This window comes from Ciconia boyciana, chromosome 1 (assembly GCF_034638445.1).
Source record: "Ciconia boyciana chromosome 1, ASM3463844v1, whole genome shotgun sequence".
NCBI classification, from domain to species: Eukaryota; Metazoa; Chordata; class Aves; order Ciconiiformes; family Ciconiidae; genus Ciconia; species Ciconia boyciana.
Genome location: NC_132934.1, coordinates 196,605,793 through 196,629,929, shown reverse-complemented (window position 1 = coordinate 196,629,929; position 24,137 = coordinate 196,605,793). Strand labels below are relative to the sequence as shown.

The 24,137-nt window shown below is 42.7% G+C and overlaps 1 protein-coding gene across 1 annotated transcript in view; it reads left to right on the top strand.

Moving 5' to 3' along the window:
- Nucleotides 1-7,662: 7,662 nt before the first annotated feature.
- MTUS2 (microtubule associated scaffold protein 2) overlaps nt 7,663-24,137 on the top strand; it is a 201,456-nt gene continuing 184,981 nt past the window's right edge. Inside the window, exons 1-2 of the mRNA XM_072854822.1 lie at nt 7,663-9,942; nt 15,923-16,163. Of these exons, the coding sequence (XP_072710923.1) occupies nt 7,663-9,942; nt 15,923-16,163 (2,521 nt within the window). The remainder of the gene's footprint in view (nt 9,943-15,922; nt 16,164-24,137) is intronic.

Here is a 24,137-nt window from a genome sequence, read left to right as displayed (position 1 = left end):
GAGGGCACCTGATTTTTCAGTCTTATTGCTTCAGGTCATGGAGAGAGATGTTGCCACCTCCCCTCCCCTGGGAAAATCAGGGGACAGCCTTGCTTTAGCACCTTTACCTTTAGCTGTGCTTTCAGTAGTGATGCACATGGCTGTGATTTCCAGTAAACAGGGAGTTGTGCTGCTTCCCAGCGACCTCTCGGTATGTCATATAAGGAAATTATATTACTGCAGCCTTGACCCCAAAATCCCTGGGGAAAGAGAGTAAAGAGTACAAACATGCAGGACCTAGGGGATGAGACTGTACTCTGATTTGGGTGCTTTCTGGTTGATTCTGGTCATGGGCAGGACCTGGGCTGAATCCTTTTCAGCAGTCCTTCTCCGGCTACGTTGCCATCTCATTCATCTCAGGCTCAGTTTTCAGGAGCTCAGGAGCTTGGTGAGCGGCCATGTGGGTATGTGGCCATACCTGGCACATTTGGTGTGTGCGATATCCTTTATGTGACATGGCAACTGGAAGTAAAGGGGAAATACTGACCCAAGGAAAAAAGTGAAAAAGAAACATCTCTTCATAGGCCTAGTGAAAGCAAGAACCAGGGCCCTCCACTGGGCTTGTTATCACCCCATCATCTGGGAAAAGAGAATACTAATTTGTGTAGAGGAAATAACCTTTCTGTGTCACCTGACTTGCCATTTAAAAAACTTTTGAACATGTAAACATGAAGTAAATCTGATCTTGAACTGTTACTTGAAACTGTAAAGTGAAAAAGTTTAATTTAGCAAATTTTGAAGCTAAATGTGGCAAATGTTTAAAATCTGTTTTGTTCAGAATCATTTTGATAAAATTAATTTGATAAAATTAATTTGATAAAACAGCATAAGTTCATTAATAATTTTGGTGAACTAAAACCTGTTTTACTGGTCAATAAAAATAAAATATAACTGAAAAACTTTCCTTTGGCATATGAAACCTCTCTTTCCTTACCATTAGCTATTCTATATCCAATTTTTATATCCATATTTATATAGATATAAAATAGGTAATCATGTAAATAATGAAAAGATTAAAATTTATTGACTGTAAAGGCATTAAAACCACAAAAGCCCTGAAATTCTGGAAATGCTACAGAACCACACTCTACAAAAGCCTCTAATATTTTCAGATCATTTCAGTTTTACAAGTGAATAAGAACTGCCTTCCTATCATTTTCCAGTGTGTGTAAAAATCTAACATATGCTCCACCATTTCTCTTCTCTGCCTGTTTTCATTGCTCATCAGGCAGCAAGTTGTCTATCTGAAGTACTGTCTTCTTCGTGATATACAGCAACATTTCCATAGGATCTGCCAATGATGAGATTATGCTGTAATTTCCCCAAACAGCTGGGTCTGCTTCGTTATGAATAGAGGCCGCTGGGGAGTGTATCCAAATCTTAGTTCTCAGCCTTCCAAATCACATTAACAAAATTATCACATGCCTGGGTGAGCACTTCTCCCCCACTTTTAATTAATTCCGATTGTATGTTACCCACTCCAAGAGGTTTATGGGCTTTTTTTTTCAATGTCCTAGTATCAGCTTTCAACTTCCACCACCATTGGAAGAAATTCTTTATAATGATTTGGGCTTCTCAAGAAAATATTCCTGCCTCCTTCCCTTCCAGCACTATATTTTTTTCATCCGTGGGGCTCAGTTCTTGGCAGTGTGCATCCCTGGCATTGGATGAGGTGGTATCTCTTCTCCCAGAGAAGTCCTCAGCTAGGCTGTGGCTGGTTTGTCAGTTCTCCCCAGTGGCATTTCTTGGGACAGCTGTGCAGATCAGGAGGCTGCTGTTCATGCCAGTTTTCTGTGATAACTGTAAAAACCGCTTGTTTCCTGTCTCATACAAATTCCTCATGTAATTTCATCTGTCTTCCTCCATCGCTGCATTGGTCAGACAATAGGAGCATCTTTCCTTTGCACCGAGATTTCTTTCTTGGGGTCCATTTCTGCAGGAGTTTATCTGTGGCTGCTGTAACGCAGTCAAAGATGCTCATCCTGTTTGGATTTGTGCTGCTTGTGTAGAGGGCAGCAGAGCTGGAGCTTTTGCTCAGCCCTTGTCCTGGATGCTGCAGGGGTTTGTGTACTTGGAGCTCATGACCAGGATAGCCTTGAGGGTAATGACTGGAGGCTTCTCACTTCATGCTTTCAATGGAGGGGTTCAGACTTGACATTAGGAAGCATTTCTTTACCAAGAGGGTGGTCAAACACCGGAACAGGCTTCCTAGAGAAGTTGTTGGTGCCCCAAGCCTGTCAGTGTGCAAGAGGCATTTGGACAATGCCCTTAATAATTTGCTTTAACTTTTGGTCAGCCCTGAAGTGGTCAGGCAGTTGGACTAGGTGGTCATTGTAGGTCCCTTCCAACTGAAATTCAATTCAATTCAATTCAATTCAATTCAATTCAATTCTATTCTATTCTATTCTATTCTATTCTATTCTATTCTATTCTATTCTATTCTATTCTATTCTAAATTATTTTTCTATCCTAACTGAGTTGTGATCAGGTGGTTGTGGCTGCCTTCTAGGAGGATAAACACCCCATCAGACCTCATGAGTTCTTTCTGAGTCATGACAAAGTGGGCTGGTGAGCAGGTTCCCACACCCAGCTGAAAGCCTGCGTGATCCTCATCCCTGGGCAGCACAACTGTTGTGGTTTAGCCCCAGCTAGCAACTAAGCCCCACACAGCCATTCACTCACTCCCCCCTGGTGGGATGGGGGAGAGAATCGGAAGGGTAAAAGTGAGAAAATTTGTGGGTTGAGATAAAGAGAGTTTAATAGGTAAAGCAAAAGCCGCACATGCAAGCAAAGCAAAACAAGGAATTCATTCACTCCTTCCCATCGGCAGGCAGGTGTTCAGCCATCTCCAGGAAAGCAGGGCTCCATCACACGTAACGGTTACTTGGGAATAAATGCCATTACTCGAAACGTGTGTTCCCCCTTCCTTCTTCTTCCCCAGCGTTATATACTGAGCGTGATGTCACATGGTATGGAATAGCCCTTTGGTCAGTTTGGATCAACTGTCCTGGCTGTGTCCCCTCCCAGCTTCTTCTGCACCTGGCAGAGCACGGGAAGCTGAAAAGTCCTTGACTAGTGCAAACATTACTTAGCAACAACTAAAACATCCCTGTGTTATCAACACTGTTTTCAGCACAAATCCAAAACATAGCCCCATACTAGCTGCTATAAAGAAAATTAACTCTATCCCAGGCAAAACCAGCACAACAACCCACTACCCCACCAGGTCAAGAGCATTTACCTTGCAGGAACGTGTGGCTGGTGGGGGGATGCTGGCCCATGGCTGACCATTTGCAGGCTACTGGCTCTGCCCCAGCCGTTTACAAACCCATTGCTTTTTTTGTGGTAGCAGCAAGAGGCATCGGTTCAGCGGAAGATGATTAATAAGGTATTCAGGTGCTTCTCATACACTTTGTACTGAAAGAGCAATCAACCCAAGCCTTGCACAGAGTTAGCAGTACAATCAGATGTTTTTAGTGTATCTTGCTGTAAATATTCTGGTTTTAGACTTTCAGTACCGGGATAGGTAAACAGCTGTGACAGCCTGCATTAGGAAATGTTTATACAGGAACCAAACTTCTCAACAGATTTCAGGTTTAATTTCTTTATCTCCACTTTCATTTTTTCATGTGTTTTGATAATTCCTTTGCATATTGCATAATTATTACTGCTCTATTTTTGTAGCAAATTGAAAACAAACCAGACAGCCAATAAAATAGTAATGCTTTACCATTTCTCTTTTATTTGGTGCCTACTGAGGATAACAATGCTCCTATGCTGCTTGTTTAACCAAAAAAGCTATTGTTACTATTTAGAAGCAGGCTGCTGCTTTCCCTTTCCAGCCAGCTACATTTTATGAACTTGAGCTCTGCTGCTACAGTCCATGCTGTGTGTTGTGGGGCAGAAATTATCCAGCTCAGCTTCACCTTCTCTGTGGTGTCTCCAGAGGATGGGGTAGGAACTGCAATAGCAGATGGGAAGAAACTCTTCTAGACTTCTTTCTGAGATCATCATTACATAGGCTCAGGCTTAGAATAGAGGCTCTTAAGAGATGGACATCTCAGAAGTAAACTGATACTGCTGAAGTTAAACAAAAGTATTTCATTATGTTTCTGGCTCCTTGAACTTTTCTCCCCCTATGGGATTCATAGCTAACCATAGTCTGGTGGATACCATTTTATTCTATCATGTTCTATCATGTTCACGTCACTTTGTAAACATTTTTCCACAAATATAGTTATTACATCCTGCCAAGATGCTGTGACATGGAGAGCTAGACTTAATTTTCCACTCTCAGCAACTCAGAGGAGACGTTTTTACACTATACAGTATTGAGAAATGTTTACCCATATCCAGGTTTACGTATACCAAGTCCAGTCTGTAAGACTTGCAGTCATGTTTCTTGCCCAGGGTCCCGAGTGAGATGCTGCGAAGTGATGAGGAGGTGTCATTGCTGGGATCGAATCTCCTCTTACTGCCTGCTCCTGTGCATCTGAAGAGTTAGGGGGTTCACATGTCTGTCATCTCAGAGCATTCCTGCACAGCAGGGAGTGACTTTAGATGTGTGCATGTCAGCCAACATCAGTCAAGAGAGGTGAGAAATAAAAAATAGAGGAAGAGGCAGCAGAACCTAGGCACAGATGAGTCTTTTCATCGCACTGACTCCAAAGAGCATAGTGAAGTTGAGTGTGGACAGTGCCACATAATATAAACTATCCTGCAGAAAATCCAAGCCAAAGCTTCTTAAATAGAAGCTATTTACAGAAGAATGATCAAATCTTCTAAGGTCCCAAATGTAACACAAAACTATACATCTTACTCCCAAATGTGCCTATCACAGTATGTAAGTCTTTATCACATTGAACCGAAACCAAAAGCTTGTATTCCTTAACAGGGAAAAGTGGATTAATAAGGTATTAATTGACATAGATGCTTGATTATATTTTTATATTAATTTAGCAGGAGTCCTGTGCTGTCAGTATGTTCTGTAGCAGAATGGAGTCTTGTATTATTTTCAAACATAGAATCATTATTCTGTATTCATTGCAATGGCAACTGTAAAACAGATTACAAAGTTAAACAGGCAGTATTCTGCAGAAGAAGAAAATTTTTTTGGATAATTGTATGGATGTTAATTGTAAAGATGTAACGGGTTCTTCAAGTCTGTGACATCCTTAATCTGAGACTGGATGTCACCAGAAGAGATGAACTTGGAAGGTCAAGTGCCTAGGGTCCATCCTGAAAGGTGTTAACACGAGATGAACCACCCTTCCGAGGTGCCTGTCCCTTCTCACTGACCCTGGCAGAAGCACAGGAGCAATGCTAACACTGCCTGAGATTAATCTCTGCCTAGACAGTATTTTATTGTCCCTTCTCTTAAAAGCAATGTAATTACACATACATTTAAAGTCCGTGTCTCTGCCCAGCATTGGCTGCTTTAAGAGGTTAATCTCAACTGGCAGTGTACTGAGGTTGGGCAGTGCCCTGTATTTGAGAGGGGACACATCTTTCCTGACCTCCATGTTGATCAATTTGTACCAGCAACATTAAACCAAATTATTTGGTCTGGCTCTGAAATAATCTCTTTGTCCATGTTTCTTATAAGCCCCCTTTAAGTATTGAAAGGCCACAATAGGATCTCCCCAGAGCTGCCTTCTTCAGGCTGAACAACCCCAACTCTCTCAGCCTCTCTCCGTAGGAGAGGTGTTCCAGCCCTCTGATCGTTTTCATGGCCCTCACTTTTGGTACCCCAGACTGTTGCCATTTGCCAACTGAGGGAGAAACATGAGCTGACTGAACTCAGCTCCCTCTGGAGCCCATCAATGCCCCTTCCTAGCTAACCAAACAGATGACAACAGACATGGTTTGCCCAGTGAAGAGCATTTAGAGTTCAGCTTTCAGGTTGAATATGTAAATTCTGGTATTATCATTTTTTTGGGGAAAAAAGGAACAACGAGAAATGAACCAAAAAACTCCACAATGCGTGTATTTAATTTAGTAAGTATTAAATTCTTTTCTCTCTGGGAATAAGGACAGAACACAGTAGTTTAAAAGTCTTGCTTTACAATGCTTTGTGAATGAGATTTATAATAACACACTTCTGTGGTGTTGAATTGAAATTCTTAATACTGTGTTCTATTTCATGAATTAATTTAATTAGTTATTGTTTGCTGAAGAGCTGGAACTGTGCCAGGAGCTTGAATTCAGGCACAACCAACATGTGTGTGCGCCGTATAAAGAAACTGGATTGAGCTCAGAGCCAGATGTTGTGAGCAGAGCTGAACTGAACAGGAAGGCTGGGAGGACCTGCTGGTAGTGGGTGTTAGAAACACAAGCCCAGACTTGCACCCAGGTGCTGTAGACAGAGCAGTGGACTTAATCAGCACTTCTAATTAGTGCCCCTGTGAGCCCCTGATTAGAAACCCAGCACAGCTGGGAACATTGCAGGTGCTCTGAATTCTACCTTCTGAGAACTGTGGAGCATGTTCCAATTTCCGGTGTCCATATTTCTTTATGATGAAGTGTATGAAGTATGAACATAACAGGGTACAAGAAATATCTCAGAGAGTGAATTTAGGCATGGCATAGACAGAAATTTCCCCTTCATCTTGTTGGAGGTGATAGAGGACAAAATCTGGGCTCCCAAAGCCACAGGTGAGAGGGAGCCAAAAGGAGCTGCACTGTATTGGGACTGGTGTATAATCCTCTGTATTTGAACATACACATATGCAGCTGTCTCAGAAAAACACAGTTTTTCTTTGCAGGCCTCCAGCCATAGTTTTTGCTTTCTTGGCATCTATAGATCTGGCTAAGAAATGCCAAAGGGGATGGGGTGTCAGCACAAGTATGGCAGTGATTTGTACAAGGCAAGGAGAGAAACCCATAAACGTCCTAATGGAGCTGGAATTTTATTACTCACAGCTTGTCTATACAGTGGTGCTTTAAATGCATCAGTAGCCACCCTTGGTGCAATAAAGACATTGTTATAGCAATATGAAAGTGCTTAGACCCTCAAAGTGGGGTCGCATCTTCACCTAGCTATTTATGCCTATTTCCAGTTGTAAATCTCTGTGGTTTAAAAACAGTAGCAACCACTCTTTAACCAGGATTGTTTTAACTGTGTAACCTCTAAAGTCAGAGATCTGTGCTACACTAAGAATCTTTGCTGGGAGCAAATCTGTGATTGAAACAGCATCTAAAGTGTTTGAAAGCGCTCTATCCTGGGGATGTACCCGGGAGTGCTGTTGATTTTAACTTTGTTTTAGTTAGTATGATTCCTGACATCAGTGTAATGTTGTCTGTTTGGTTTTTTTCTCATAGGTTGGCTGGATTAACTGGCTGTCATTCAGAGGGAACTTGACAGATCTGTTTTGCTTTCGTTGAACCTCTCTACTGCACGTCATAAAGATTTACTAGGTCCAGAGGCTGCATGAGAGACAACTGAGCAGCACAAAAATGTGACTCTAACAAGAGACTCCAAGCTTTCTGACAAGGAATTTTCTACTGATCAGTTTATAATTTAAATGTATAACCGAAGCATGCCTAATAGTTAATCTGATAGGGGAAAAAAAAGCTTTCTCATTAATTAGCACTGCCAAAAAAGCAGTCACCTGAAGCTTCAAAATGAGTGCTCCGTTAATCCCAAACAAGTCGTGTTATGCCCAGCTTCAGGACAACCGCAGCGAAATAAAAAATAATAATGAAAGCATAATGAGTGTGGGGGATACCAATGCCAACCAAATTGTGACACAAATTAGAACCACTGAAGAGGATGTTAAGAAACGAGCTTTGACAGATGAGAGTGGGAATATACACTCTGGAGGATCAGAGGAAGTTACTCATCTGAATACAGAGCAGAATAAACTTCTGACCTTCAAAGACTCTCGGACCTGTCACACCGGTGTACAGGAAAGTAAGCTTCCCTCCACCACAAGCAGGGAAATGGGGACCAGTGAAGCCAAGAATATATCAAGGCATATCAGGATTAGCCGAGGACAAAGCCTGTCCAATTTAAAAAGCAGCACAAATGATGCCAACCTGGAGGTTGTTTCCAAAGGTGATGTTGACTTCACCCAGAACTTTTCTAAGGGTAAAATGCCCAAGACTGTGGAGATGGAGAGAATAAAAAGGCTTTCTTTGGGAAGACCAAGTAAATTTTCTCCTCAATCTGAAACATTTGCAAAAGGCTGTGTTGGCCGTGTGTCGTGTAAACGTCTGCTTTCTGCATCATTGGACTCCATCAACAGGTCACACCATTTGCTAGGAAATACAGAGAAATCACAAAAAATGTCCACGGATCATTTTCTTGGGATGGTGTTTCATCCACTTGACAATACCTCAGAGGAAAATATTGTGTTTTATTCCAAACCATCTACCTCAGGGAACAAGAAAATAAGTAAACCAGAAAATGTACCAAATGTTAATGTTGAAAGCACACTGCATACTTCTCATTCGCAACATTCAGCTGTTAAGCCCAATGAGATTGCTAGTAAATTAGAAGCACAATTAGGTCAGGGTGATAAAAGTAAAAAACTGGAGCTTAAGACTGCACCATCTCTACAATCTAAAAATACATGTCAACAAAAGATTGAGAGAATTATGCTGGTAGAGTTCCTGGGATGTGAAGAAGATGCAAATACAGCAATGCAGGAACAGAAAGGCTCTGGGTCTGACGCATCAAAATTTCAAGCATCCCATTTTCAAGACACCTGTAATAAAGTAGAGGATCCATTGTCAAGCCAGGTGATAACCTATCCTGATGACAAATTGCTAAGTGATAATGTCACCAGCGGTGGGGAAGGGAGAGGAAGCAATGACAGTGACAACGGGGCAACTAGCCAGGTTGGTGAGGAATATTTTACTGACAAAGAAGTGGAAACAATATTCCCACTCACCTGTGATAGTAAATCCAGTGGCAAAGTGACACCTAGAAAAAAAGAGAATTTACATGAAGTTGATGCAGGTTGCTCTGAAACAGTTGGTGAAGAGATATCTCTTACACATAACATTAATCTACCTGACAGCAAACCCTTGAAAGTTAATGAGAGTAAACTGATGCTAGTCAAAGGAAACACTGAGGATGCTGCCATGCCTGCTTCTGATCTCTCAGATCAGCACGGAGTGTGCACTACAGAGACAGCGTCAAACCAACAAGCTGACAACCACAACAGTGATTCGGAAACCTCAAGCTTTTCAGTTCCGAGTAAAAAGACAGCTAATGCACAGAAACGTCCTCCAGAGGAAGCACCAGAGAGCTGTAACATTTCGGCAAAGGCTGATGCCTTTTTATGTGTCCCAACTCCCGTGCGCCCGGTGGCGACGCTGGATGTTAATAGTCAGCCCACGCTATCAAACAGTAATTTGAAGGACCTTTATGCACTTCATGTTGACCAACTGTCACCCTCCTCAGTCCTACCTCCCATTGACAGTACGCAGTTGTTAAACATATCCCCTGAAGTGCCTATCAAGACTGCTTGCAGCAGTGCCATCCCAAAACCTATCCTGGTCCACTCCAAGGGCTCCCTCGCAGATAAGGCAGATGTGGACAGTGACTGCAGTGAAAAGCTGGAAGAAAGCATCGAGGTGAAACCTGCCATACCCAGGCCCAAACCTGTGAGACCTAAAATCATCACATACATTAGGAGAAACCCTCGTTCAATAGAGCAGCTTGACCCTTCATTTGCGCCGGCGGGGCTGCCCTTTGGTAGCCCTGCGTGTGGCATGCCCATCTCTACAGAGCAGAAGGCGTCCAATGGAGGGGAGGCAAAGCCCCCCAGCATCCTGTATGATAAATTTAAACCTGACCTCCAGAAGCCAAGACTCTTCAGTTCTGGTCTGGTGGTGTCAGGAATTAGGCCCCCGGGACATCACTTTGGTCCAATGAGTGAGAAGTTTCTGCAGGAGGTAAGGAGGCAGCTTTGATAGCCTCTTTTGTATGCCAGGTGGTGATCATTTGCTTACTTGTTGCTGCCAGAAGTTAGTTCTCAAACCTCAAATAAGAAATAAATCCTAAATCAAGGCAATGTGTGATCATTAGAATTAAACTTACTTAACCATTTCTGGCACTGACCCTGTTGCGATGTCTGATCTGTGAATGGAAGTTGTCTCTGTGTTCCTCCAGTTTTTCCCAGCAAACCAGTCACCTGCTAATAGTATAAATAGGGATGGTTAGAAAGGAAAAGACATCCTGTTTGAATTTATCCATAAATGGAATTTCTTTTTTTTTCCCAAAGAATAGCTTTGGGAAATGAATGTAATTTGCCCACAGAGACTTTTCCTCCTTAATGGGAAAGTTGGCAGGTTTTTGCAGACAGAGCACTAGAGGTCTAAACAAATTCCCTTCTGTTTAGCTGTACTGAAACTCAGGGACTATCAGAGCTCTTCTTAGATTATATAATATCATATATAATATCATGCAGGAAAAGATTTACTTTTGACTCATTTTAAAGCCATGTGCTATATTGAGCTACATCTTAAGTAAGAAATCTTTTCCTGGAAAGCCTTTCTGAGCAGCCAAAAGGTGATGGAAGTCCCTCTCGCCAATTCTGGCTCCTGATATCTCATTGTGTTTCCACTTTGATAAGTTGGGTAGGAGTCTTGGTTCCCTGAAAGTCCTGCTGCTTGGAAGGTGGAGAAAGGACAGGAAAGAGGGAGCTACATTTGCGTCTGTGATGTGCCCTTGTGTCCACTGTTTGGGACCTGTGGTAGCTCAACAACCAAACTTTTTATATAAATACTGAAGATCACACAGCGTGATCTTCTATTTGAACCAGTCTTTTTAAAAAAATATATTTTTTTTCTGTGTGTCTCATGGTCTTATTGAGGCTATTTTAATGCCTGCCTCATTCTACATACAGTATTTACCCAAGGAACAGCATTGAAATAACAAATTTGGTGACAGTGTTGACAATCAAAAGCCAGCAAATACCCAAATTAAGATATCGTGTGTGAGTGTAGATTGGCCCTTATGTCATGTTAACAGGCAACCTACTGAAGTGATCATGGATTATATGTTATATATTATATGCTCTATTCATAGAGCATCATCTCATCCCAGACACAGAAAGGACAGTGCTTGCTGAGCTTTCCCCTCTAACTTCAGTTTCCAGCTCTGTCCCTTATATTTTGCATCCAGAGGAGGAATTATTAAAGTCATTGTGAGCTTGTCTATGCCATTATTAGTATATCTTCACAATCACATTGTAAGGTGAGGGAAAATTACTAGGTTATTACTGCTTAATGTATGGCTATGGAAATTAAAGCCAAAATAACCCAGACTGTGCAGCTATTTGGCTGTTTATAGGGTGACATGACCCTCTGAAGACCATGGGTGTCTATGGCCCATACAGTTGGGGTTCACACACATTATCAGGTAGGATCAGCAGACACATCTGGGAGCAAAGGACTAATTTCTGTGCGCAGTTGAGGACTGTTCTTAAAATGAGAAGGCCTCAGGTTGTGGCAAGTCTGCAGCATGATTTACTCTAGACCAGGGTTAGAAGGAGGACACTTAGGGGCTGGAGAAGATCCAAAGCATCTTCCCGCTCTCCTCCAAGAAATGTGGCTTTGTGTGGGTATTTCAACGAGGGAAGGTTTGGACCCAAGCAAACTGCTTCTTCAGAGAAGCTGGATTGCCTGGAGGAGAGGCTGGGAAGGAAAAGTCAATCAAACTGCAGTTTGTGTTCTGAGTTTGCATTAGCCCAGGAATCAGGAGCTGACAGCAGGGGATGGTATTTGCTCTCTTGGGCTGCCACCCTAAAAGCAAGTACCTTAGTCCCCTGCCAGCTGGGGGAATGCAAAGGGGACTGATTTTGCTCCAGTATGGATGAAGAGAAAGGAAAATGATTGATCCATGGAAGTGGACAGATGCTTAGAAGAGCAGCTGTGCAAAGTACGGGTTCATAGCAGATGACTGATGTGTAATCTGAAATAAAGGAATTAGGATGGGTTGCGATAGATCAAAATCATCCTGGTGAAGGGACAGTGTTGAAGACTCAGAGATTTTGGAGACAAGGAGATGCTGGGGCAGGATGGGTACTCTGCATTACCTTTGTGAGGGAAAAAATCCCAGTCTGCCCTATTTCACACATGCAATTTGGGCTTTGGAGGGCTTTGATTAGCATTTTATAGCTCTTTACATAGCTATGATAGGGAGTGTTAATAGCTGCTATCAATCAGACCTGTAATCTCTAAGCACCCTTCAGCTAGCTAAATGCTAGGAACAATTAAATACCCCTCTGGGTGCCATGAGCTGGAAAAAATTGGAAGGTGCTGTCTCAGACAGGAGACTCCAAGGCAAGGCCCGCTGAGCTGTCTGAGGAAGCCTCGAGGGCTACCTCTGTGCAGCGGGGAGCCTGCAGAGCTCCTTGAGCTGCCTGTGCTAAGGCCCACATAGGGCAGCTCAGACAAAAATCCTAGCTCAGGCGTGAAGGCAGTCCAGCTGTGCTTAGAGACTGCGTCCATAATCGAATTGAGTTAAGGTTAAACAGGCAGCCTTGTCTGTGGCATTGGCAGCTCCTCAAGTGCTTTTCTTTGGAACCTTGACATGGTGTGGAGATAGCTCTTTCATGCCTGTCTTCATCCAAAAAAAAAAGGTAGAAAACCCCTCATAGTGAAATACTTAAAAAACCTAGTCATTGTCCAGGGCAAATTGCTGCTGTCCACGTGCTTCATCACCACATGGACTCCCCATCTCAACGTGGACCTCAGCCTCTTCTAGTCAGTGGGAATTTGTGGCCACTTTGTGTTCCCAGTTACCTTCGTGGGAAGTAACAGAGCAAACCGTGGGACCCAAAGGCTGTTGCTGTGCTAGTGAACTGAACAGCGGGAGGGCACAGCCTCCAAGGCTCACGGAAGGTTGTCCATACTGCGGGACTGGGAGCATGATCCCCACCCAGCTCAGTGTCCACCTCTGCCAGTATGTGCTCACCCAGAGGCTGTTCGCAAGGACCAGCATGGATGAGACCAGCCTGGTCTGCAGGGTGAGAGTTTACCCGTATGGATATGGTCCATGCCTTGCCAGAGAGTGGTCCTTGGCTCACTTTATTCACTACTTTATGGCTGCTGCCGAGAGTTCTGGTTCTGGTGGAGGTCTGTAAGGAGGTCTGCTGATCTCCAGCTCTCCTGCCTGCCTCCTCAAGGCTGCGCCTGCCCCGTTCAACCACCTTGGGTCCATTCCCCAGCACAGACATCTTTCTGCTCCAGAGAGCATGGAATAAAGCCTGTTGAAATGAAAGGCTTTCAGGGGAAAAAAGGGTAAGGGGAGTTGTTTTATACATAGTCAAACCAGCAATTTTTTCCCCCAGTCTCATTATCTGAACCGCCTGAACCGATGTCTCCAACTCTTTTCCCAAATAGTTGCCTGAGGCAGGCACTGGACAAGAAAATTCTTGCTTGAGGCATTAATGTTTCATGATGTTATAAACAAAGTAACATGAAGGAAAGTGTTGGGCGTCCTTACCTCCTGGCCATGCTGCCAGCTCTGCTCAGGATTACCTGGCCTGTGGAAATGCCTGTACGCTCCAAGCATTTGCTGCAGACTTTCCAGCTCTTTCTAACAATTTCACTAGATGGGGTGAGTGGGGAATAAGCAGACAGCCACACACAACAAAACTCTGAGTTGAGCTTCTTTTTAGTTGACAGGCTGCAACAGATATTTTCTTTAAAAGTCCCTCGTGCAAAAATCTAGTACAGGATGCTAACAGGTCTCGTATTAATCCAGATCTTTCTGAAGAGCTTTAAAATGGCCTTATAATCAATAATTGCACACAAATCTATTGAGATGAGTTGAATTACACACTTAATGAATTCCCCATTAAATAGAAGGGAAAAAGAGAGTGTGTCTTCATAGCAAGTTTATGTCCCCCAAAACTGGGCTCTTCAAGAGAGAGTTGGGTAAGTCCTTCTCACTTCTCTCAGCTTGAGAAGATGTTTTATGCTTGTGATCGATTGTTTTTGTGTGCATGTTTGTTGCGCTTCTGTGTTATTCATAGCATAGTGTCAATAAAGAAAAAAATGAGGTGACTGAAGGTTTGGCTAAGCTGACCCAGTTTATAAAAAATGCATGGTTTCTATATTTAAAGATTTTCTCTATTCCTTATACTGAAGTGCTTGGCATTGGGATGTTCACTGCCAGTTAAATATGAAATGATAGGAAATGTATAGTGAAATGTGATTGAAATAAATTTATCAGGGATAGAAAAGATAACTGCATCTTATCCAGGAAAGCAATCTCATATCCAGAAGTTGAAAATAAGAAGCTAAACATCTCCTGCAGTCCAAGCCTAGAGAATCATCTCTACAGTAAAAACCTGCATCCTAACTTGTAGAAATAGGTCATAGGAGTATAATAAAAAAGGAAACGAAAAGATCTAATGGCAGGAAATAGGACTGCAAACAAAGAAAAACTATAGAGCAAAAATATAATGCTCAGTGTTTGTTACATCTGCCCTCCTAGTTCCTGTGCAAATACCCCAAAGATTCTATATTTAATAGTTTAAGGCCAATCTTGTCTCTTTTAGCACATTAAAGATTTGCTAAATTAGGATTGAAGCTCTTGAAGCAGTTAGGATCAAAGCTTTTATAGCCAATGTTGAAGTGTGTATTCTAAATGCTTATAATTGCTAAAGAGAAATTGATTTGGCATATTATATGCATCATAACTTACAGCAGAGTTAATTAATCGGCAGTTACATTTCTTCCTAGGTAGCCTATGGCACTTTTTGATTAATTTTTAAACAAATTTAGTTCAGATTTCCTATTTCCTAAGCTGGTTTTTTTTTCTATGGCCTAAATGGGATGCACTGAAAAAATATTCATGGGTCCTTTCTATGTTATGGTGATTTTGCATTTTATAAGAAAATGGTAAAGAAGTTGGACTCTACCCAGAAAAGCAAATGGTTCTTTGCAAGTGAGAGAGATGAAAACTACTGACATTGCTCTGCAGCCTTGTCCTGACTCAGGAAGCAGCACAGCAAGGTGGGAGTCAGAGCCCACCTTGAGCGTAGAAAGATGCAAGGGCTGAATTGGGGAACCAGGTCATTCCCTGACTGCAAGTTCCCCGGTAACAGCCAGTTTGCTGGAAATACTTCCAGCTTGGGACTTACTGTGCTGTCCTCACAGTATACACCCATTAAAATACTGAGAGATTTGTCACCGATTTTAGCAAAGCAGCATCTCTGTGAGAAACAGTAAATGTTTCACATCTGCAAATTTGCTTTTTTTCTCCAATTCAAATGGGCAGCTGGGTTTTATAGCTCTGATTTGGAATATTCAACAGTCCCCTGAAAATGTGCAGAAATGTGCCCACCTCCACAACCAGGTCTCTTTTCAGGATCTTCAGGGACACAGATTACAATGAACATTTTGCAGTAAGAACATGTAGAGGTTTTTTTTCCCCTCACACAAATGATTTGACAATAACATTTCTCTGATAAAATGAACTTAAAATACCTTCAGCTTTATTTTTAACTACCTAAGTTAAAACTAGCTTCTCCCAAAATTGTATCTCAGTAAGAATATTTTAAATAACTTCTAATAAAAATTCCACTTACATACTCTCTTGGTGTATCTACCTCTGTAAATAATATCACCTTTCAGGACTTAACATTTTCAATAACTGAAGATCTTCCATTTGTCTGTTTTCTTTTGGGGAAGAGATCAATTCTTTATTTGGGTTTAGTTGTGTATTGAGACTGTAATGTGTGTATTTTTGGAGAGTGATTCATATAAACCATCACTTTTTGAAAGCGATGATCGGTCTGCAGTGCTCCGAAGCCCAGATTCACAAGGAGGGAAAATTAGCCTTTATAAGCAATTTAGAGCTCCATATTTCCTGGATTTATTGATTTATTGCATAATATCTGTGTTAATGATTTTTCTGTAGGTTGGGGAAAGGCCTGTGAAGGATGAATTTTGCCCTCCACCATATACTCACTATGAGGTCCCACCAAGTTTTTATCGATCTGCCATGATACTCAAGCCACAGTTAGGACTGGGTGCAGTATCCAAATTACCGTCTGCAAAGAGCAGGATTCTCATTGCAAGTCAAAGATCCTCAGGTAGCTGTCTCCATCAGCAAGGAGAAATAACAAGTGCTCCCAGCCTCTATCATCCTGATGCTTCAGGTAAAGTATGAACTTTCTTTCCTTTCCTTTAACTGTAGTCGCCAATAAGACTTTTTTTTTTTCAGACAGAAGTATCACAAAATGGTACTACAAAGCTCCAACAGCACTCTTTGAGGTGTGTCTTTTTATCCTGCAGCAAGGCTGACTGAGGAGTCTGGGACTTGCACAAAGGTTGTTTAACAGGTCATTGCCAAAGAAGGAGAATCAATTTCAGTAATCATTGTGCTCTTTTTTATCTTCCTCCTCCTTGTATATGCCTGAAAAATCTTTGCTTTTGTCCTGTGGAAGATAATGGGACATTTTCTTCCATCATGAAGACCCCGTCGTTCAATCTGAATATGATGTTCCCCACCATGTTGTGCTCTGAAAGCCTGGGCGGTGTTCAGATGTGCCAGCAGAGATCTTGATCCTCTGAAGCCCTGGTATACACCTCTTTGGAGACAACATTTCTAATACCTTTTTCTTCCCAGCCTCTGCCCAGTTCAGCATGACCTTGGGCAGAATTACAGGGGAGGGAAAAGCAAGAGAAGAGTTGGAAGGAGAAGTGTACAATGCCACAAGACAGAGATAATAATTACTTCTACAGGACACTCCTTGGTAGCCTGAAAAAGCTTAGAGGTTTTAACAATGTACATTTAAACAGCAGCAAGTTCAGAGACAACTGAAAATCAGTCATTGCCAGAGTGAAACATAGCAGCTGCGTAACAGCCTACAAGTCTGCAGAGATTTTTTAAAATAATCATAAGGGATAAAGTTAAGTAATGACTTGGGGTCATATGGTCCCTCCTCTTGCCCCAGGACAGGATTCCTTCTGATAGATGTTTATTTAATCTGTTCATGACAAACTATTTATAAAAACCTTCAATATGAGATCCTGCAGCCTCTGAAAGCAGGCTGCTCCAATGCATTCACCTGCTTTCAAGTTAAAAGTTTTCCCTAGTATTTTGCCTAATCCTCTTTGTTGCAATTTACTTCCTCTTCTATCTGGAGTGGACGTGGGGTCTTCTCTTTGAAAACTATTACTCTCTCTCTCCAGTGCCCATTTCTCCATGCTAAGCTGCAGGAGAAATTTAGAGAAAATTAGAAAGGAAAGGGGCCAGAGTGTCTTGACTTACCCTGAGGGGACAGTATCCATCAGTAATACAGGTTGCCAGGATTTGAGGTTTATCAGAAAATCAAGGTTCTCTGTAACACAGTGCCTCTCGCCGCTATTCTTTAGTATCTGACCCTGCACCTGGAGTTTATCTATGTTGATGCCATTAGCAGAAGCTGACCAAGCTCAGCTGTATGTGACTTCTGAGACACTTCAAGATTGCACTCTGGGTAGTAGATACCAATTCAGCCCTATGAGTTGAGTTCAGTCAGCATTGAACATGGGAATACAGGTGCAGAGAGCAAGTGGATCATATTTTCCATTTAAATGAAACTGCAAGAGACTGCAAGTTCAGGATATGAGTAGGGTAAGCCGTTGCGTAACAGGAGCCAGTTTGGGAGATAGATATGAGAGGAATATACAAACAGGACCGATTAACAAATCCACTGTCTTTTCTGATCCTCAGAAATGAATGATCCCTTGATTTTTATTCATCCATCATCCATCCATCATCCATATTATCCTACACCATTGATGACTGCAGACATGACTTTTCTTTAGCCATTTTTAATCCATATAGGAACTTGTCTTGTATGTATTAATTTACTGTCTTCCTATATTATGTGACATTCTAAAATCTAAACAGTATCAGCCTATCAGTCCTATTTATTGTCTGTAATACTGCCTTTAAAAATGCCAGTGCATGAGATGTATACATGAGGAAATGGCACTAGCTGTTAGTGGGATTCCTATTCCACTAAAGTTGTATTTCCTAAAGTTTTCCTATTTCTCAAAAGTTAGGTTTTTTGATCTTATCACTGATTATTTCTTGGACCTTTTCTGCTTTGGAGGTCAAACTTAATCCATAGCTCTCCATAATTTCCTTCCTACAACTGTTATTTTGTTTGTTTCTCTCTAGTCTATTGATACCTTGCTGTTTCAAAGATGCTATTAAAGATAACTCATGGTAGTCCAATAATCTGCCTGCCATCTCTTTCAGAGTCCCAAAGTGTGTCTCATCTGGTCTTTGGGGTCTGACTGTTTTTATTGATTTTAAATTACCCAAGACTTGTTCTGGAGAGGTTGCTAATGTCTCTAGTTTTTCACTGTCCACCCCAGGACACATTGTTTTCACTTCTGGCATCTCACTGTCCATTTTCCTTGCAAGATGAAGAACGTGTTTAATTTTTCTGCAACATCTTATTCTGTTGCAAAGTACTTCTCATTGCTCTCTGTTGATTCAATGCCTCCCCTTATTGATCTTTCATGTATTTCTGATATATTAGTTACTTTGCATTCTTTTATTTTTGGCATTTTATTTCCCAGTTATCCATTCAAGATTGGGTTATAATCACCTTTTCCTTGTCCAAAGCCTTTTTTCTTGTATAGCTCAAATGACTTAATCTTTCTCTCAGCAACATATAACTTCATAGGTCAGCATACCAGTCTTTTCGTCTTTAATAATTCCTTTTAAGAAGAATGAATTGCTCATGAAAGAGGCTGAAGTGACAGCAGACAGGACAAGACTGGCATAGGAGTGGAAGGGCAGCAGAGAACTGGTTGTCCAGGCTGGTGCACAAACGCAGACCACAGATGGGTCCCTGGTTGCCACGGAGGGGCTGGATGGGACAGCAACCCCTGGCATGCCAGAGCTGGTGTGGGGCTGACTGGAGGGGCTCAGAGTAGGGCCAGGCACCGTCTAGCCAATTGTTTTAAGGTACCAAACACCATTTTCAACCACTTTCCCTTAATTTGGCAGTTAGTTGTGGTATTAGACTTTAATCTGCATTATTTGTTTTGATGCAATATTTGAGAAACAGGATTAAGTGCAGCTTCGATAGAGTCATATTTACAAATATGAGCAAATGAAATGCATGAACTGGAAGTGTTCCAGCATAGCGGAAGCGGAGCCAGTAAGACTGTTGTTCATGGGTGTTGTGGGGTGTGAGGGCTTGGCTGACTGCAGCAAAAGCAGCTGGGGACTAGGAGTTTTTTTCTCTCAAGGATACCAGTCCTGCCTTCAAGACTGCTAATCAGCATCTCTTGCAGCTTGATCCTGAGCTTTTAATCCAGTTTCTAATCCTAGTGATTTCAGTCCTGCCCTGGGGTAATGGAAGCAGAAAGGTCTAGCCAGTTGCCTTCCTGTGACAAAGTGTGAGGTACCACGGAGGCTTTTAAAGTGAAATCACCATGGCACAGTATCGAGGACAGCAGCAGTGGCTCATAATGAGGATTTTATTCCCCTTTGCCATGCCATTCATAATGTAGCAGTCTGTTTAAGCAGCACTGATAAGCTGAGTGGTTTGGCCTGTGTATAATGCTAATACTCATAAAACTGACTCTAAAGTAATTGATAATTAAATCCCTGAACTGCTGTGATGGACTGCAAGTACTACAAGTACATTAAGGGTTTTGTTAGTTTTAAGACACGCCAAGTAGAAAGTAAAATAATAATGAATGATCCCACAAGTGTGATCTCCAAGTGTGATGCCTAAAATATGACTGGAGCAGTGATCCTTCTTCATCTGTAGGACATGGCACGCATGTTGGCATTGGCTGCGAGTTCCTTATTAAGCAGTGCTGCTCCTTAGGTGATGCTTTGCCTCAGATGGGTCAGGCAAGCAGCCTGACTGTAAGAAAAAGCATTCTGTAGGTAAGATAGGAAGTCATTGAATTGTGATGTATTTAAAGGTGCAATAGTGTCTCTGAAAGCTTAACGTTTGTTTATTTTATGTAAATTGACTCTGCTCTTTCTATGGGAAACTTGTAATTCAAAACAAGCATTGAAGGATACTGTGTCTATAACATAAATTATGAATATGCTTTCCTTGGTTATAAAGACTTCTTGGAGCAAGCGTGTTAGGATTTGCATTAATTAACTGATTATTTTGATGGGATTAACGTTTGATTTTGAAAAGTATAACAGAGATCTCATCATTAAAATATCACTTAATTCTACATTTTTCAGTAGTATTTATAGTATTTTTTTCCCAAAGAGTGAGTTAATGAAATGCTGTTTTCTTATTACCTCTCTGTGTATTAAATTTGCCAGTCCTGAGGGTCTAGCAGTTCCTCTCATTTCTAAGCAAGTCAAGTCTTGTTAAAGATAAAATTTATATATAAATCAGGACAGCAATGTTTCTGATTACACAGACACACACAAATACATGCATTTATTTGTGTATTTGTGTATGTATCAGGTATTTCGTCATGAATGCTGCAATATGTCTGCACCTTTCTCCTGGTAGGAAAGCTTTGCTTTCATGTTTATTCTCAGTAATACCTAATACTTGAACAAGTTAATGAGACTTGATGATAGAAAAGGGGTTTTGAGGTTACTTCCTGAAATGTTGCATTACTGCTACTCCAGTTGCATGCTCATTTTATAGGTTTACAATCTGAGGTGCTTGGATTTGAGCTGGCAAACCTCTTAATTGTTTAAGGAAAGAAGTGACAAGGGGAGAATTCAGAGAGGAAAATATTCTTTATCCCCCACTAATCTGCAGTGTTTTCGGTTGGCACTCTCTGCTTTCTTTGGGAGAGAAATCTGACTGTATTTCATAAAGAAAAATTAAGTGCTTCAAAGGGAGACACACACTTCATCAGAGTTTTTGCTAAGGACATTTTCACCATACTTGAGACTTACCCATGTAGAACCATAGAGTCATTTAGGTTGGAAAAGACCTTTAAGACCATTGAGTCCAACTGTAAACTTAACACTGCCAAGTCCACCACTAAACCATGTCCCTAAGCACCTCATCCAAAGGTCTTTTAAATACCTCCAGCAATGGTGGCTCAGTCACTTCCCTGCGCAGCCTGTTCCAATGCTTCACAACCCTTTCGGTGAAGAAATTTTTCCTAATATCCAATCTAAACCTCCCCTGGCACAACTTGAGGCCATTTCCTCTTGTCCCATCGCTTGTTACCTGGGAGAAGAGACTGACCCCCACCTCGCTACAGCCTCCTTTCAGGTAGTTGTAGAGAGCGATAAGGTCTCCCCTCAGCCTCCGCTTCTCCAGGCTAAACAACCCCAGCTCCCTCAGCCGCTCCTCACAAGACTTGTGCTCCAGACCCTTCACCAGCTTCGTTGCCCTTCTCTGGACACGCTCCAGCCCCTCAATGTCTCTCTTGTAGTGAGGGGCCCAACACTGAACACAGGATTTGAGGTGCGGCCTCACCAGTGCTGAGTACAGGGGCACGATCACTTCCCTACTCCTGCTGGCCACACTATTTCTCATACAAGCCAGGATGCTATTGGCCTTCTTGGCCACCTGGGCACACTGCTGGCTCATACTCAGCTGGCTATCGACCAACACTCCCAGGTCCTTCTCTGCCAGGCAGCTTTCCAGCCACTCTTCCCCAAGCCTGTAGCGTTGCATGGGGTTGTTGTGGCCCAAGTGCAGGACCCCTCACTGAGCGTTGTTGAACCTCATACAATTGGCCTTGGCCCATCAATCCAGCCTGTCCAGGTCCCTCTGTAGAGCCTGCCTCCCCTCAAGCAGATCAACTCTCCTGCACAAGTTGGTGTCATCTGCAAACTTACTGAGGGTGCACTCAATCCCTTCATCCAGATCATTGATAAAGATATTAAACAGAACTGGCCCCAACACAGAGCCCTGGGGAACACCACTTGTGACCGACCGCCAACTGGACTTAACTCCATTCACCACCACTCTTTGGGCCCCATCCAGCCAGTTCTTTACCCAGCGAAGTGTACAGCCATCCAAGCCATGAGCAGCCAGTTTCTCCAGGAGAATGCTGTGGGAAACCGTGTCAAAGCCTTTACTAAAGTCTAGATAGACAACATCCACAGCCTTTCCCTCATCCACTAAGAGGGTCACCTTGTCGTAGAAGGAGATCAGGTTGGTCAAGCAGGACCTGCCTTTCATAAACCCATGCTGGCTGGGCCTGATCACCTGGTTGTCCTGTACGTTTCGCGTGATGGCACTCCAGATGCTCTGCTCCATAACCTTCCCTGGCACCGAGGTCAGGCTGACAGGCCTGTAGTTCCCTGGATCCTCCTTCCGCCCCTTCTTGTAGATGGGCATCACATTTGCTAACCTCCAGTCAACTGGGACCTCCCTGGTTAGCCAGCACTGCTGATAAAGGATGGAAAGTGGCTTGGTGAGCACTTCCGCCAGCTCCCTCAGTACCCTTGGATAGATCCCATCCGGCCCCATAGACTTGTGTGTGTCTAAGTGGTGTAGCAGGTCACTAACCATTTCCCCTTGGATGATGGGGGCTTCATTCTGCTCCCTGTCCCCGTCTTCCAGCTCAGGGGGCTGGGTACCTGGAGAACAACTGGTCTTACTATTAAAGACTGAGGCAAAGAAGGCATTAAGTACCTCAGCCTTTTCCTCATTCTTTGTCACTATGTTTCCCCCCACATCCAATAAAGGATGGAGATTCTCCTTAGCCCTCCTTTTGTTGCTAATGTTATTTATAGCAACATTTTTTATTGTCTTTTACGGCAGTAGCCAGATTAAGTTCTAGCTGGGCTTTGGCCCTTCTAGTTTTCTTCCTGCATAACCTCATGACATCCTTGTAGTCCTCCTGAGTTGCCTGCCCCTTCTTCCAAAGATCACAAACTCTTCTTTTTTTCCTGAGTTCCAGCCAAAGCTCTCTGTTCAGCCGGGCCAGTCTTCTTCCCTGCAGGCTCAACTTTCAGCACATGGGGATGGCCTGCTCCTGCGCCTTTAAGGTTTCCTTCTTGAAGAATGTCCACCCTTCCAGGACTCCGTTGCCCTTCAGCACTGCCTCCCAAGGGACTGTCAACCAGGCTAAACTCTCAGTCGTAAGAACAGTATGAGTAACCATCTGACTGCAGCAGCGGACAAATGCTTCTTACCCTACCTCCTCCCTGAGAGAGCCAAGCATCGTCGCTGGCTGGGCACCCGCAGCGCTTCTGAGCAGCCGACGAGCGGCAGCTGGATGGATGAGATGTGGCTCTGGTGCACAGAGGAGTGGTCTTGCTGCTCTGGGCTTTCAGTGGAAAATGCAGTGAGTGTGGCTCAGGCACTGACAGTTCCTGTGCTAGATGTTTCTGTGGAATGCTGCTGCTTTGCACGTCAGCTATAAAGCGAACATGGACATTTGCTGTTTGAATGAAGGGCGAGCTGACAAATTCTTGGGGTGGTGGGAACGTGCTAACCAGCCTTGGGTTGCCTGGGAGCTGGGAAGGTACAGAGCAAATTTTGGGGCTTTTAAATCTGAAGCAGGAGGAAAGGGGCATTTCGTACAGTATAACGGTGGACTGGCCGATCAGAAATTGATGTTCAGCAGTGACAGCTGTTTTTCCTTTGGAACTAAACTGTCCCAGGCTTGACTGTATTTGGATGAGAGACCATCAGGGGAGCTGGGCACAACCTGCTCACTGTTGTTTAGGTGTAAATCATTAAGGCTCTGTTTTAAAGCCCCTTTCCTCAGTTCTTGTTCAGAGGGAAGTCATTATGTCTATAACAGGTAAACCACAAAGGTAGTGGCAACAGAATAGGTTTCTTGCACAATTGGTTTTTAATCTGCAGAGATATCAATGATTGAGTTAACTCTGAGGTGGTTAACCCTGCTTGTATTATCTCTGACTAATTCAGTGACCTTGCAGGTAACTTCTTTGCCCCAGATTCCCGAATATGAAATGAGAATAATGATGTTCAGAGCATCCTATAAAAGTGAGCTTTCTGAGAGAAAATGACACCTAATGATTAAAGTTTTAATGGAAATGCTTGTTAAAAAAACCAGAACAACCAAAAACCCCACCACAAGATAACAAAGGCTTGCCAAGGATTCCTGAATCGCAAGCAGAGTTGAAATCTTGAACTGCTACTCTTTCTCATAAGAACATATCTGTGTAACTCCTTCCTTTAATTTTTCATTCATTTCAG